Source organism: Macaca nemestrina, chromosome 3 (assembly GCF_043159975.1).
Source record: "Macaca nemestrina isolate mMacNem1 chromosome 3, mMacNem.hap1, whole genome shotgun sequence".
NCBI lineage: Eukaryota > Metazoa > Chordata > Mammalia > Primates > Cercopithecidae > Macaca > Macaca nemestrina.
The window spans coordinates 87,974,634-87,992,386 of NC_092127.1; the positions used below are offsets into that span (position 1 = coordinate 87,974,634).

The 17,753-nt window shown below is 36.7% G+C and overlaps 1 protein-coding gene across 6 annotated transcripts in view; it reads left to right on the plus strand.

Moving 5' to 3' along the window:
* The window catches only part of LOC105486352 (protein phosphatase 3 catalytic subunit alpha), a 337,248-nt gene that overhangs the window by 264,606 nt on the left and 54,889 nt on the right, over nt 1-17,753 (plus strand). For all 6 annotated transcript variants that reach the window (XM_071093251.1, XM_011749206.3, XM_011749207.3 and 3 more), the window contains 3 exons: nt 994-1,133; nt 11,939-12,016; nt 14,590-14,684. In XM_071093251.1, the coding sequence (XP_070949352.1) occupies nt 994-1,133; nt 11,939-12,016; nt 14,590-14,684 (313 nt within the window). The remainder of the gene's footprint in view (nt 1-993; nt 1,134-11,938; nt 12,017-14,589; nt 14,685-17,753) is intronic.

Sequence of the window (17,753 nt, forward strand, 5' to 3'; positions counted from 1 at the left end):
ATATGAAGAATATCAATTCTTAATAGATTTTCATAGCTATTGTATGCTTTTATTCAAGAAGCTTTATAATATCTGCTGATTCACCAAAGATCCTTTAATTGCAGTTTAATCAGGATGAAGTGTTTAAAATTGATCATGATATGTTATTTCGAGTGATGATATTTCTAATATGCCTTCTAAATGCACCTTTTAAAATTGAAATGTGACTTCACTAAACATGTGTAGCTGGAAAATGGATTTCATATGAAGGCTTCAGGTAAAATTATAAAGCTTAGAACTGTGAACTGAAGACTGACCAGCTAAAGTTGAGTTTATTTTACTGCTTATTATTACTCATATTTGTACACACTAAGATCCACTACAGTAGGCTTGTAGTTTATCATTAGAAACCTAGATAGCCCATAATGAAGTAATATCCAAAATATCATATAGCAAGTGGCTACTTTTAAAGTAAAAGCCATCTTTTCTCAAAATCATGTTCTTAAATATAAAAAGTATATATAACATAAGCATGAAAACTAGTTGTTTCCCATCCAAACTTCTAAATCATAGTTTAATCGAGGCAGTAATAGGAATTTCCCCCAAAAAAGTAAAAGCCTTTTCTCAATAAATGAAACAGAGGTGGAGTTACAATAACTGGTAGTGACAAAAACACTTGGATAAAGTAAGTAAGGAGAGAAGGATAAAATGTAGAATAGGAGAAACGAGAAACTGCTAAATCTAGAGATAATAGAGTCAAGAGGGAGGTAAAGGGTTAGACGAAGATGGATACTAAATGATCTCATCAGAAGGAAGCTGGAAAGAAAATTGGAGGAGAGATGAAGGATAGGAAAACGAGTAGGAAGGACAGGAAGAGAGAGGTAGAGGACATTTCACTCTGAACTGTAGCTGGTGAGAAGAGGATGGGTTCTGCATAGTGCTTGTTTCTTATATTGTCGGAATTCTAAGTTTCCAAAGATTAGTATTTTGCTCTCTGTCTTCTATTTTTCTTAGTTAGACCGATTCAAAGAACCACCTGCATATGGACCTATGTGTGATATCCTGTGGTCAGACCCCCTGGAAGATTTTGGAAATGAGAAGACTCAGGAACATTTCACTCACAACACAGTCAGGGGGTGTTCGTACTTCTACAGGTGAGAATAGAGAGCTTGCTATCTGGAACACGTTTGCATCATAATGCTAGGATTTCTCAATTTATTTATAATGTTTGTATAACTTCTTTAATAGAAATGGAAGGCTCACTAGCATTTATAAAATGAAAACATAAATAAGTGAATAAGTAAATGGGAAATATATGTATGTATACATATACAGGTGTACGTTGGGGATGTTAAGGATTTGATTCTAGACCACCGCAATAAAGCAAATATTGCAATAAAGCAAGTCATTATTTTTTTGGTTTCTCAGTGCATATAGAAGTTGTGTTTACACTATACTGTAGTCTATTAAGTGTACAATAGCATTGTATAAAAAAAATCTACATACCTTAATCAGAAAATACTTCATTGCTAAACAATGCTGATGATCATCAGAGCCTTCAGCTAGTCATAATCTTTTTGCTAGTGGAGGATCTTGCCTCGATGTTGATGGTCACTCACTAATTAGTGTGGTAGTTTCTTTCTAAAAAGAAGACATTTATGTGGCCAACAAACAATGAAAAAATGCTCATCATCCCTGGTCATTAAAGAAATGCAAATCAAAACCACAATGAGATACCGTCTCATGTCAGTTAGAATGGTGATCATTAAAAAGTCAGGAAACAACAGATGCTGGAGAGGATGTGGAGAAATAGGAACGCTTTTACACTGTTTGTGGGAGTGTAAATTATTTCAACCATTGTGCAAGACAGTGTGGCAATTCCTCAAGGATCTAGAATCAGAAATACCATTTGACCCAGCAATCCCATAACTGGGTATATACCCAAAGGATTATATATCATTCTACTATAAAGACACATGTACATGTATGTTTATTGCAGCACTATTTACAACAGCGAAGACTTGGAACCAACCCAAATTCCCATCAGCGATAGACTGGATAAAGAAAATGTGGCACATATACACCATGGAATACTATGCAGCCATAAAAAAGGATGTGTTCATGTCCTTTGCAGGGATATGGGTGAAGCTGGATCCATAAGAACTATGATTTTGCCCCAATGCAGCAAACTAACACAAGAACAGAAAACCAAACACCACATATTCTCATAAGTGGGAGTTGAACAATGAGAACATATGGGCACAGGGAGGGAACATCGTACACCAGGGCGTGTCATGGGGCAGGGAACTGGGGAAGGGATAGCATTAGGAAAAAATATCTAATGTAGATGATTGGTTGATGGGTGCAGCAAACAACCAGGGGACATGTATACCTATGTAACAAACTTGCACATTCTGCAAATGTACTCCAGAACTTAAAGTGTTAAAAAACAAAACAAAACATAACAAAACACTGTTCCAAAAAAATCTAACACCAGCCTTGATTTTTTAAAATTCAATTATGTAATCACATTTAAAAGTTTTACCAGTTTCTATAACTTGAATCAGAAAAACAACTTTACATTGGTTAATTGAATCATATTTAATTCATTGTTACATTTGTTTATCAGGCTTCCTGGATAAATTAAAATGAGCAGCTTTACAGTATATAGGAGCCGTAGTATATTTATCTTTAGGACTTTGACAAACCAAGTAGAAAATATTTTTATAATAATTTTTACATTTACAAATCGCTAGGGATTTACCCATTACATGACATTTTATATCACTTCAGAAAGGAATCTGCAACACAATTAGGTTGCCGCATGACCCTACTGTCTTTCTGACGTGTCACCTCAGTTTTATCCTTCCGGATCTGATCATCCTGTTTCACTGAAGTCTCTTATCATTATACATACAGCTTATGTGAATGTTGCAAGAGTGAAAGAGTAAAGAGGTTATAAAGAAGTTTAGAATTTTAAATTTTAGAATACTTCTTCCTCTTCTTCTCCTCCCTCTTCCTCCTCTTCTTTTTCTTCTTCTTGTTCTTGTTCCTCTTCTTCTTTTTCTTCTTCTTCTTCTTCTTATTAGATACTTAAAACCCTGGGCCGGGCGCGATGGCTCACGCCTGTAATCCCAGCACTTTGGGAGGCCAAGTGGGGCGGATCACGAGTTCAGGAGATCGAGACCATCCTGTCTAACAGGATGATCTCAGTAGTGAAACCCCGTCTTTACTAAAAATTTAAAAAACAGAGCAGGGCGTGGTGGCGGGCGCCTGTAGTCCTAGCTTCTTGGGAGGCTGAGGCAGGAGAATGGCGTGAACCCGGGAGGCGGAGCTTGCAGTGAGCCAAGATTGTGCCACTGCACTCCAGCCTGGGTGACAGAGTGAGACTCCGTCTCAGAAAAAAACAAAAACAACAACAAAAAAAAACAAAAACAAAAAAAACAACCAAAAAAAAACCCTAACCTGGTGTTCCCTGAAGTTAATGCTCAATTCCAGCCCTGGCAGCTAAGCTAATGGCAAGCCTGGAAGAATTCTGTAAAATACATCCAGCCGTGTATCGTCTGTCTCTCAAGTAAGCAAATATCCTTCTATAGAACGTTGATCAGATGCCTATTTAGTAGTAGGACATTTTGTTCCATATACTAAGTTTTTCTCATGGGGGGAAAAAAAGGTTTTTATCTGTTGATATGTTTGAGAAATTAAAGTTCATGAATAGAAAATCTTGTGCACTATAAAGCATCTTTCAAAGTATAGTTTTCTTTATATGAATATTAACAAAGAGGTTTGTTCTAAGTATATTTATTTAAAAAATTTATGGTTCACTTCTATATTTTGGAAATTTGGTTTAATGAATCCATTTTGGCTGAATTGAAGACACATGGTATAATATTTCTGAAAAGACTAAAATTTATTTTCAGTAATTAATTTGGGAGTAATCTTTTATTAAAGATGTTTAAACTTATAGTGAAAAGTTGGCATTGTTAAAGTACATCAAAGTTATGTGTTTAGTTTTCCAAAGCTAGTGTTAACTTTCTAATTATAACCTAGATGTTTAAATTACCTGTTTGATATCACTGAGTTATACTTCATTAACATAGTATCAAACAAAATTCAAACTCTTGATTTTGATATTAAGTCCTGTTACATTAATAATAGTATAGCATTCTATTAGTTTTTGTGTCAGCTGTTCAAATCATATTCTAAGCAGAGTCCCATACTGAACTTACATAATGTTATGTCATTTTAAAAACAGAGAATATATTTAGAATAAAGTCTACCATCTTTAATAATAGAGGATAATTAGAGAATTAAACATTTTCACTTTTGTTTTCAACATTATGATTATTTCACTTGTCTCATTAAACATTCCTAATAAATAATGATTTTTAGCCATAGCAAGTACAGATTATGTAAATAGCTGAATATCTAAATCTGTGGCCTATATATAGACTAACTAATGTCAAAGCAGTCTGGATTATGTTTTATCTAAGGAGGAGAAAAATGTCTCTCATTCTCCTACAGCTTTTTGGTCCTTTTGTCTTTAGTGCCATCTTGAAAGTAGAAGGCATCCTCTGGGATTATGGTTTATAAAGTGGATCTAGATGGGCACAAGCAAGCCATGAAATAGGTAGAGAACCTTAGTGGCAATTACCAGTTTGAGTTATTGGCAGGTATTTTGATTTACTACTCTCAGTTTTATTTAAGATTTGTATGTGTAGTTTGCATGTTTACTTTGCTGTGTCACCGTATCCACTATCTAACGTGTGTTCTGGGCCATTATTTAAATAAAATAAAGTTATGCAGAAAAATGCATCAGAGTTTGCACACTCAAATAACACCTATAATGTTCAGGCAGATAATTGAGATACTTGGAGCAGGCCAAGTGTTAGATTCTGGAGATTAGTGAGGATCATGACAAATTTTCATTTCATGTAGACCAATGAAAACTGGCAGCTGGATTTGGTGTTTAGGTTATCAATCTGTATTTCTGCCTTGGATTAATCATATAAGCTTTGTATCCTGGGTTTACCTTGCTTCAAAATGAGTGAGTTAAATTAGACGTCCTAAAGCTCTTCTAAACTCTGAAATTTTAGGGGTGTCTTGACAGTGATTTTGAAGTGTTTTGGAAGCTGCAGGTGGCAACTCACTCAAATCACTACTGGTTCCTTAATCACAAATCAGCAGCCTTCTCTTCTCACACCGCCCAGCTTCTCTGCAGTGGTTCACACTCTTATCAGCCCCTTCCGTCTTGAAATCCTCTGGTTCCTCCTTGTTTACATATCCTGATTCTCCTCTGACTTACCAGGGTGATCCCTGCTTCTTCCTGCTGCTTTTTTTTTTTTGTCTTCCTTCTGCTTTTGACATTTTTTTCTTCACACTTTCCTCTAGGAACCACACCTACACCCGATTCCCTAGATTCACTGTAAACTGTAAACTCTATGGCCAGTTCCTGAATCTATGTCTAGCCCCCTTCATCTCTTTTTCTTTCCTGAGCTCAATTCCTGTATGACTAGTTGTCTGCTGGAACTTCTTATCTAGGGATTCCATTTTCACCTTAACCTAAACTCACCTTGCCTGAAAGGGCTTATTTACTTTCCCACTTGCTTAATCCCCACTGAAAATTCCTCCTGTTTTTTGTTTGTTTTTTGTTTACTGTTCATTCTCCCAGCCATGCAGACTAGCAGGTGTCTTTGCTTTTTTTTTTTTTTTTTTTTTTGAAAATCACCACCAGTCATCACATCTTTATAATAGCACAAGCATCCTAACCATGCTGCCTTTCCTCTTTCCCACTGTGGGTTCAAGACCTTTATTTTTAGTCTATTGAAATCACACCTGAGCTCTCTGCTTCCAGTTTCATTAGTATCCTCCCTCTCTCCTCTGCCCAATTCATACTGGTCCATTCATGGGTATCTTTTCTGAGAATTTTTCCACTCATTCAATTATTTGGCACACATTAGCTGAGCATTTACTGTAGTATATTCTCTCTACTGAGTTTTATACATGCTGAGTCCCTGCCTTCAAGAAAATGACAGTCTAGCAGCAGAGACCACGAAGCAGAAACAGACAAGTAAAATGCAAAGTGAATAGTGCCACCATTATAAATGTGCAGGCTATCTCTCTCTCTCTCTCTCTCACACACACACACACACACACACACAGATTGGGGGGTAGTGGGAGAGAGAGACAGAGACAATCTGAGTGAGTGTCTTAGAAGTCCTAACCCCAGAAGGGGATGGATTAGTTCAAGGGACTATTCATGATGAAGGCATTAGCCAGCCTGAGTTTTAAAGGATTAGTAGACCATATCCAACCAGAGTCACTGGGGAATATTTGGCAGGCGGGGAAAGCAGCATCATGAGAGTATGATGGGAAGCAACACTGGGAATTCTGCAGAGAAGGTCACCTGATCTTACTTCACCTCTACTCCCAAATTACATTAGCTGCTTCATTGTCTGTTAAAACTGAACATTCATATTACCAAGCTATTCTACTCCTATTTTATATCCTTTAGAAATGTGTCTATAAATGCATCAAAAGACATGTGCAAGATTAATCATAACAGCCAAGAAATGAAAACTCAGATATCCATTTAGTAGAATGAATAATAAATTCTAATATATTTATACAACTAAATACAACAAATGAGAATGAGCTAACCAAAACTGCACATAACAACATGCTTGAAGATCCCAAGTATAATGACGAGTGAAAGAAGTCAGATAGTGACCCATATATACTGTAAGATTCCATTAAAATATGAGTTCAACATCAAAGAAAATGAATCTGTTATGCTATAGGCCAGGATAGCGGTCCCCCGTAGAGAGGAGGTGACAGTAAGAGAGACGTGAGGAGTTTCTAGGGTTCAGTAATGTTCTATGTCTTGATCAGAGTGCAGCTTCAGGGGTGTTGACTTTGTGAAAGGTCATCAAGTTGATTTTTGCCTTTTTCTGTATAGATGTTTTACTTCACTAAAAAGTTTGCCTTAAATAAAAATTGCTCGCCACTTCTGAACTTAAATGTGGAAAAGTTCTGGCAGGAAGAGTTGGCCCCTTAGGACTTGATCCCCACTGGGAAAAAATGAAATTAGATCAAGAACCCTGGGGCAAAAAAGAAACACAGCAAGTCCTAGGAAAAGGTAGGTCTGACAGCATCCAGGTAGCCCCAGGATACCCTGGGACTAAGTACCCATTCCCAGGCCCCAAGAGACAGAGGGGTAGTTGAACAGTTGGGCAGGGTCTTCCCTACTACTGGATCTGGAAGAGGACAAGGACACCAAAGAAATTGTGGCTTCCTCCCTGTGTATTGGCAGGGCATTGCAGGCTGCCTGCCTCTGCTTCGCGAAAGCACTGAGGGAGGAAGGAAAGAAACCCTTTGCATCCCTCACCTGCTTGACTGACCCTATTGAGGCTACTTCAGCAATTGAGCGTAAGCTCCAGTAAGCTGACAGACTGCAGCTAAGCGTTTAAGATATGAAAATGCAAATGAAAAAGCAGCGTTCCTCTCCTAAGGCATTCCCTATTGCTGGAGCACAGAAGTATAAACATAATTTACACTACAACATGATAAGTGATATATTAGATACATATAGGAACACAGTGGATACTGCAATTGTGTACACCTTAGGTGAGATAACCTTGAAGAGAATGCTTCACAGGTGATAACTAAGACTTGGCAGAAGAACAGGCCTTTCCAGGAGGAAAAACTGCACGGGGAAAGTATCTATAAAGGCATAAAAACATTAGGAAAAAAAAAATTTTAATAATGCCCACTAGCTATGTCATGGCTATAGAGTGTTACATCTGAGAGATTAAATTCAAGGTTGAAAATATAGTTCAATATGATATAGAAACAAATACAAGAGAATAAACGGAATTAATCTAATAGTAACTATTTGCCCTATTGTCAAGCCAATTTTTCTAGCATTTATTACATTTTTTCTTTTCTACCTTCCTTACCTTTGCTCATGTTCACTCAGCTTCCGATGGTCCCTCCCGTTTTCCGGGCAGAATTCTAACCCCTTTTCTATCTACCGATCTGCATACATCATTCTTTTTAATATATAACAAAAGATAGATATTTTTCAAAAAGATTTATCTGATTAATTTCCGATGCTTTCTTGCTTGCTTTATAATGTCTCTGTAAAACTTCTACCATTTTATCTTTGATGTGTTTTATAATACAGTAGTTTTTTAAAAATATTTTTATAATGCTTTATGTTCCTGTATAGAAAACAAATACCCCTAGGACAGAAACCATGCCTTGAACTTATACCAGCCCTCCCTGTAGCTAATACTGTCTTCTAATAAATGGAACAATCATCTCTGGGCCTCTGATAAATTACTGGGGAATAAGTGATTTTTCATCTCTCTGGGGTGTTTAACTGTTAGCAGTATGCCTTTCCTGCCATTCTTTCTCTCTTGCGCGCTCTCTCTCTCTCTCTCTCTCTGTGTGTGTGTGTGTGTGTGTGTGTGTGTGTGTGTGTGTGTGTGCACAGTGCTTTTCAGCTTGAACATTTTGTGGTTTGTGATCATTTCCATTAAAAAGCATAAAAGTGTAACAGAGTTTCTGTTTCTCTTTTCTAATACTATTGGAAACTTCTGTATATCCTAGGTAGGTAGTTAAGCAACAGTGGGAATATAGATGATAGTCAAGTATTTTCTAGGTTTATGAGGAAAATGTCGGTATTTCTTTGAAAAGCCGAGTATATGATGGCATATGTTTTGAAAATGTCTAAAGTTTTTCTTCAAAATGAATTCCCTCCAAGTAAATAATGCAAATACTCCTCACTTAATGCTGTTGACCTAGCAAATTGGCACTTGATTCGTTTTATTTTTTTTCAGCTTTCCATTAAAAATCAGATATATATTTTCCTGGGGAAAAACTTAGCTTAAACACATAAGGGTATCAAACTTAGTGTGAAGAAAATATTTTAAAATTATTCTTTCTTAAGAAGAGTGTACGTTGGCTGGGCGCAGTGGCTCAAGCCTGTAATCCCAGCACTTTGGGAGGCCGAGACGGGCGGATCACGAGGTCAGGAGATCAAGACCATCCAGGCTAACACGGTGAAACCCCATCTCTACTAAAAAATACAAAAAAACTAGCCGGGCGAGGTGGCGGGCGCCTGTAGTCCCAGCTACTCGGGAGGCTGAGGCAGGAGAATGGCGTAAACCCGGGAGAAAAAAAAAAAAAAGAATAGTGTAAGTTGTTCCAAAAGGGCAATAAGAAAGAGCAACCAAGTCATTTGCCAAGGGCAAAAAAGTGACAGACTTAGTCAGGCAACCTCTGTCTGAGAGTGGTAACAAGACAACATACTTCTATACAGAAGCTTTGCGAAGGCACAAGAAATTTAAGTGAAGGCCTCAAAAAAGAAAAAAGATAGGGAAGGAACATATTGAGAACCCATTCTGTGCCCCTTTGGCTGGGCCTTTTATAGCTAATATATACCAAACAAATCTGCTGTTTTTGAAAGACCAACCAGTATCTCTGAAAGTAAAGTGGTTTTTTTCTTTGTTTTTTTTTTTTTTTTTCTCTGTCACACACTTATCTGGAAAGGTCGTATATTCACTTTTTCTTTCAGCAGAACAGAAGCCTTTGAAGACACATGTTGGTCAACACCTGATTCTGGGTACCAGATGGGCATGTTTCCATGAAGAGACTGGGCCATCCTCTCCAGTTTCTAAAATACACTCATGTTCATCAGTTAGGTGTTTTATTTGTTGAATTGACTGGGGACAACTAGGAAGTGGAGGCCCCATGGTTATCTCCTCTTTTGCTCCCTTTCTCTTGCAAAACACACTACACATGGGCACATGAACAGAGACTGTTTTCAGTTTCAGATCCCTTTTTGCCAAAGAAGTGAATCTTTTTTATTGTCAGTATCTCTATAACTGTATGTTATCTTTTTTCTTTTTTCTTTTTTTTTTTTTTTTTTTTGCTCTTGTCACCCAGGCTGGAGTGCAATGGCGTGATCTCAACTCACTGCAGCCTCTACCTCCTGGGTTCAAGTGATTTCCTGCCTCAGCTTCCCGAGTAGTCGGGATTACAGGCACCCACCCCTAGGCCTGGCTAGTTTTTTGTATTTTTAGTAGAGACAGAGTTTCATCACACTGGCCAGGCTAGTCTCGAACTCCTGACCTCAGGTGATCCACCCGCCTCAGCCTCCCAAAGTGCTGGGATTACAGGCTTGAGCCACCGTGCCCAGCCAACTGTCTGTTATCTTAATAATTTTTTCTTGTTGGTCAGGGAATTTGTACAAAATGTGTAACATAGAAACTATATTTTATTTTATAATAAATAATAAATTATTTGAATAACATATACTACTAGAATGTTTCCCTGCAGTGCTATTTTTTTTTTTTTTTTTTTTTTTGAGACGGAGTCTCACTCTGTCGCCCGGGCTAGAGTGCAGTGGCCGGATCTCAGCTCACTGCAAGCTCCGCCTCCCGGGTTTACGCCATTCTCCTGCCTCAGCCTCCCGAGTAGCTGGGACTACAGGCGCCCGCCACCTCACCTGGCTAGTTTTTTGTATTTTTTAGTAGAGACGGGGTTTCACCGGGTTAGCCAGGATGGTCTCGATCTCCTGACCTCGTGATCCGTCCATCTTGGCCTCCCAAAGTGCTGGGATTACAGGCTTGAGCCACCGCGCCCGGCCGCAGTGCTATTTTTATAATTGATAAATGTTTTCAATGGTATATAGTTTAAGTTCTAGTGAATATTTGCAGTTTGAGTATTGGTTTTCTGAACCTTGATTTGCATTGTCAAAATTTCTTTTTGGCCGGGCGCAGTGGCTCACGCCTGTAATCCCAGCACTTTGGGAGGCCGAGGCGGGTGGATCACGAGGTCAGGAGATCGAGACCATCCTGGCTAACATGGTGAAACCCCGTCTCTACTATAAATACAAAAATTATCCGGGCATTGTTGCGGGCGCCTCTAGTCCCAGTTACTCGGGAGGCTGAGACAGGAGACTGGCATGAACCCGGGAGGTGGAGCTTGCAGTGAGCCGAGTTGGCACCACTGTACTCCAGCCTGGGCGACAGAGTGAGACTCCATCTCAAAGCAGAAAAAAATTCTTTTTATAATATGCATTTGTTTCATTAAAAGTCCTTAGAGCAGAGACATAATGATTGTAAAATGTTTTTCAAGTTTAATTTATGATTTGAATTTCATTTATAATGAAGTTATTTGAGTTTGAGACTCTTAAAAGACAAACTTAATTGTATATTGGATGTTTTATTTAGTCAAGATAGATAAGTCAAGATAAAGTTCTGCTGATCACATTTAAAGGACACATTTTCAGGCCTTGTGAACATCCATAATTTTGTTTAGGTTTTGAATGATATAATCATCTTATCGTACCCATAATGTTAGATAAAGCAATAACATGATTTCCCACCATATGGGAGGAGTCTTAAATCTGGGAGATTTAATTCAAGGTCTAAAATATAGTTCAATATGATACAGAAACAAAAATAGTTAGGAGCCAGAAGAGAGCATATGTATTCTCTTCTGCCTCCAAACTCAGTCATCTTTGTTGTATACACATACATGCACACATACGCACAAATGGTGCAATATTTGAGAAAATTGAGAATTATATTTGAAATTCATTATCTTGTTATAGTTCTGCTCTGTTCATTTTGTCTTTAAATGTAGACTTGTAAAAATTGATTTTTCTGAGAGTGGACACTTTCCTAATGTTGTTATATGATGACTTACGTTTTTTTCCCCCAGTTCACACACTTCAACCCCTTTCTGATTACGTAAAAAGTACAGCTGTAGATTCTTTTTCTGCCACAAGGCCTTGTGAACTTGGCCTTAGAGTCGAGAGGCTTGTTTCATGAATGATGTATGTTTGATTATCTTTGATCCAGTCACACAGATCTGGATGTTAGAGATAATTGTGCTACTCCTGATGATTTCATAACAGATGCTTCTCTTTTCTTTTTGTCTCTGGCAGTTACCCGGCTGTATGTGAATTCTTACAGCACAATAACTTGTTATCTATACTTCGAGCCCATGAAGCCCAAGATGCAGGGTGAGCAGTTTTGAGCATTTATAAAAACCATGCATTTTCCATTTGCCAGAACTTCCTCATTTTGCTTAGGCTCTGCAGGTTCCCTTTTACTAGGCTTACTCCCAAAAGGAATTAGAGCTTAAAATTATCTTCTGATGGATGACACAGGCATGGCAGAGTCCTAGGAAATGAATGACTGCAGATGTATTGTAAAGTCTCCCATAAAGTTCTTCCATCTTTAGCCTGAACGAGTCCGTTTTCAGCTTGGTTTCTTAAGCACTGTAACGGCACCTCCTCTTATTCCTCTCAATTGTTGCATTTACACTGTCATATAAGCGAGTAAATTACCAGCTAGTTTTCAGCCTTGTTGACAGCATGAATGAGAATTATACATAAATATTTAACAGATATTGCACATTTTACTATTGTTTTAAAGAATACCATTCCTAATCCTGAAGACCATTCCTGATCCCTGTAAAATCCCTGATTTTAAAGGGAAAAGAATAGGGACGTCTTTAAAAAAAAAAAAAAAAAAAAAAGGGAAGAGTCTATATTCTAACTAGCAAATGATTACATAAAGTTGATTTTGTCTCATCTATAGGTTTTTAAGATGTAGAACAATTTTGAAGGTTTAGAAAATTATGAAATTTCAGATATTCACTTTAACAGTGTACTAAATCTACATTAGGGAGAAATTATAATAATTTTAAGATTTGAGGTCGATACTGTTCCCAGTAAACTCCACTGAAAGGCATTGTTTGCCTTTGAATAACTAAACTCATCCCTTCATAGTCCAGTTTTTCTGAAAAGTAGAAGCACTTCTTTTTATAACCTGTGTGCTGAAATTGGAAATATAGATTTTGAAGGAGGCCGATGTGTATCTATGATATCCCTGAATCAAGGCAGATACCAAGTTCCTTTCACAATTAGCTGTTTTCAAGCAATCGGTCAACAAGTGTAAACGGATCCAGTATTATATACTCACTGTGTTACAGCTGATGTTTGAAGTAACCTGTTTATATACCCAGCAAGTCAGGTCTTCAAATAATTTTTCTCACTTGTGAAGGCTATAGGCTGAGTGTTCCAGTCAGCTGACTGCCTATTTTTGGCAGATTTATCCTCATTGCACTGCATATCCATAACCATTGGCTTACTTGAAGGTGTGTTAAGTGCATCAGTTAATATCAAGTATTTTTGTTTAAAATGAGAAGATGATTAATTCATTGGAAAAACTGAGATTATGTCATCCAGTTTCTTTGTTTTTGTTTGTTGTCAAGTAGGCATAGTCACCCTCTGTCTATAAAGTCAAGGTATTAGGATTAAGAGTGAAACTGCCTTTCACATAGATTTTGTTTCCATAATGAAGCTTAGTTCCACAATCAGAATACATACTTCTAGAACATTTCAGAATGTTTTTAAGGGGGCATTTTCTTTTGAGGTATAGTGTGACCAAGTTCCAAAAAGAGAAGACTCACAGTATTTTTAAAGTTATAAATGTTAAGGTGGTTATTTATCTATCTGAAGGTACTTTTTGAGCTACTTTTAGAACCCAACTATATTAGGCATGGTTTAGTCTACCAGAAATAAATGACACAGATCAACAAAGAAATTATAAAATGTTGTTTTGAAGGGGTATTTCTAAACTGATACTCCTAAAATTGATTACACGGAAGTCATGATACATTTTTATCCTTATGTAAAAGAGCCAGAGTCACCTGTATTTTTAATTGAGAACTAAAGTATTAACATTAACAAATTATTTGTGTCTTAGTAACTGGATTGTTGGTTTATTTTCAAAGTTCTTGTGAATGTTCTGTTTCATTACTGATTGATTAAATATTACCCTGCTGAGACAATAATCTTTGACCTGTAGATACCAGCAGAGATTGGTAATAAATAAAATTCTAAAAGAGAAACAGTCTCAATTTGTACAAATTCATTGATTTAAGGGGACATTCTTCTAAAAGAAAATCACTTAGTCTAGGCAAAATGCTTGTATATCATTTAATCTATGAATTGTATTAAATCTATGAATTAAATTAAATTTAATTATTAATCTAAAAATTCAAAGATTTAAGGGGGCATTCTTCTAAAAGAAAATCACTTAGTCTAGGCAAAATGCTTTACAGAATATTGTGGATTTATCAGATAATTGGCCTGGTTTTTAGTGGTAAGTCTTTATATCTTGCTCTGCTTATTTGGTCTTTTTATGTCAAAAATGTTGACAACTTTTTGAAAATTTTGAGTGGGTACAAAGTATCTGTGTACACTAATCAGCCTTCGCCCTGTCTGTTGAACACATGGAAATGACATGATTTTCCAATGAATTCCACAGTCTCTTGAGGTTTGCTAACTTAGAAAATACCTGTTTGGAAATTTTACATATGAATGTATGTTTTCATGCTCACCCCCCTGAAATGTATTAATACCTGTATATTTCAGACTTCAGAAAGAAATTTTTATTTAGTGTTATATAATTGGAGGCTCTTTGAATAATGGCACTTGACTCATCCAATTTTCTGTTTCTGAATCTATGATTTAATATTCTCTTTTTTCCATACGGGCTTTGTTTTGACTGTATTTGTTCTTTTTAGGTACCGCATGTACAGGAAAAGCCAAACAACAGGGTTCCCTTCTCTAATTACAATTTTTTCAGCACCAAATTACTTAGATGTATACAATAACAAAGGTAAGTGTTTTTAAATCCCTCTTGCAGTCTTATGTAATATGTGCAGTAATTCTTAAGCATTTTATTTTGGTTTGGTCTTAAATATTTTAACTAGTCTCTTTTTTTGTAATTTCTTCAGTTATTGTTTGATGCATACTTTGTGATTATCCTCAAAGATACAGATTCAAATTTGGTCAGAGATTGGGCTTATGCACTGTTAATTTTTTAAATGTTTTCTAGGACATTTTAAATTTTAACAGGGTTGACAACTGCTGCTCTGGTAGATACAGACTTTAAAAGAAATAATAATTGGAAGTAATCCAAAATCATGCTTCTTAAAAAGAATTTGGATTTAAATAGAATAAGGGTGATTGTGCATGGAAAGGATCAAGAAAAATAAAAAATAAACCCAGTAGCTTGAAATTCAAATTTGAATTGCATTTATTGAGCATCTACCATGAGTCGGCTCCTATGCCAGGCAAGTACATGTTTATTTCTTTAAAAAGCAAAAAGAAAAAGGAAACTTCAAGGTATTATTAGCTATTCTATCTCCTCCTTTTTTAATATGCAGAGTGTGTCCCTGTGGTTAATTGCCTTGTCCAAGGTCCCTTAATTAGGAAATAATGAGCTAGGTTCAAATCCATACTTCTGGTTCAGTGTCCTGTGCCTTTTTTCTGAAACTCCATACCTGAAAGAAACATGAAACTCGAGGGCATTATTACTTACTACAAGGAAAAGAAGAAGAGCAAGGGGTGCATTATTACCTTCTTTCATAAATGTAATCTCTTTATTTGGAAATATTATAAAGTGTTCCACATGTAAGAATGGGTGAGAAAATGTGAAAAATCCTTTAGGTAGCATTGGTCTGGATATTATATAGGCAACGTGTCCGAGTGTGGCTTTCTGAGATTAAGAGAAATGGATCACGAGGTCAGGAGATCGAGACCATCCTGGCTAACATGATGAAACCCCGTCTCTACTAAAAAACCACAAAAAATTAGCTGGGCTTGGTGGTGGACGCCTGTAGTCCCAGCTACTCAGGAGGCTGAGGGAGGAGAATGACATGAACCCGGGAGGCGGAGGTTGCAGTGAGCCGAGATCGTGCCACCGCACTCCAGCCTGGGTGACTGAGCGAGACTCTGTTTAAAAAAAAAAAAAAAAAAAGAGAGAGAGAGAAATGGAGACAAGGAAAAAAAGCAGTCAAATAACATATATAAGGTCAAATATAGCCCAAAAGGGGTGGTAAAAGGCAGCCTCGTTTCTGAGCCAGTCTGAAAACTCCTGGAATTAGGAGCCATGCCCCTGCAGAAATGAGGTGTGATGGGTCTCTTGGCTCAGGCCTGGTGTCTAGGATGCCTAATATGGGCCTTGGCCGCCTTTATTCCCAAGCACCTGTTGAAGGTCCTTAGTCCTTTGTTTCCCTTCATGTATTCCACTTTCCTATTGCCCAGAGAATGACATCTGCTGGATGGTGTTTGCTGTGGCCATACAGTCTTTTACATTGACATTTTGTCCATGGTGGGTCCTCCTCTATAGCGAAGTAGCATGTTTATCAGTAAAGCATAGTGCAGTTCTTGTTGTAACCAACGGGGAGAAAGGAGGCAGTTCCTAGAAAAGAAGTGCTGCCTTTAGTAGTCTATGTCAAGAAAAATGCAAAATAAAATAAAACATGTTCTCTGCTTGCCATGTGCTTTTACGTATGTGGGAGTGGGAGTCAGTGATTCACTGCTAAGGTGAAGATTGTTGTATTTGAATAAGATTGATGTTGCCTAGAATTTTGAAAAGCACTGCAATAAAATTGGGTTGCAAGCACCTTTAAAACACAATCAATGGAAAAATAGCTGTGAAGAATCTATGAGTTAATAATTTGATTGTTAGAAACATGATCATAAAGGACTCTAGAATTATAAGCTAATAGTTACAGTATGATTTGATTTTTAGAACTCCTGTAGAGTTGACAAAGTAAGACATTTGTGTGATTTAACCAAAAATATAAGACCCAAGGTGATTAAGTGTAAACAAAGAGAATCAAACACAAAATACATTTGATAAGGGATAATTTTCTAGAATGGTCAGAGAAGGCCTTAAGATAAAATATGATCTGGATGTTAAAGAATAGTGAATGTTTGATTAGAAAGAGAAATAAATAGTATCACGGCCAATTAATATTTTTAAAGCAGTAAACATTTATGTATAAAACTCATAAAAACTAATCTCTTTGACTGGATGAGGATTCTTAATCTTGCATGAGACAAGGACCCTGAGATTCCTGCAGGGAATGCGGGAATTTAGTAAGTCATACTGTATATCCCAGTTTCACCATGATCCTATGTTTACCAAAAATACATAAAATACTCTTTTATATATTTTTTATAAACACAGATTTGTATTGTTCTATGGCATTAAGATTTTTTACTATTAAACTGAGGGAAGGAAATGTCCCTAAAAGTCATTTTCTTTCCAAAGACTGATTACTAAATAATGTGTACTCTACTTGGAAGTTTTCCAACAATTTCTAAAAAAGAAAACCAAAACAGTAAAACAGGAATAAAAATTGGGATTTTACTCCACAAAAACAAACTTGGACTGTTTCAATTCTTCATAATGCCAGGTAATGCAGTTTTGCCTGAGACCAGTAGCTATTTCTCAAATAAGGTGTCTATTTCTTCTTTTTGTATAGTTCTGATTTAACAAGTTTGGAACTTTAAAAAAAAAAAAAAAAGATACCAGTGCATCACTGACTTGAGATTTTTTAGTTCTTTCACTGTGTTCTTGCCTTTAGGGTAGATCAGAATCGCTCAGAAAATGCAGTAGAACTGTTTCGTTTCGGGAACCTTTTCATAAAAGAAAATATTCTCCAGAGAGAAAAAGATAAACTGATAGGGAAGAGAAAGATGTGTTCTTTAGTTTAAACAAAATTTCAAAAGACTTTTATGTAAAATTTCTGAAGCACTTTAAAGCTATTATGCTAACAGTGTATACAGTATGTGGGAGTGGGAGTCAATTATTCACTGCTAAAGTGAGAATTACTGTATTTGAATAAAATTGATGTTAACTAGAATTTTTAAAAGCAATATAATAAAATTGGAT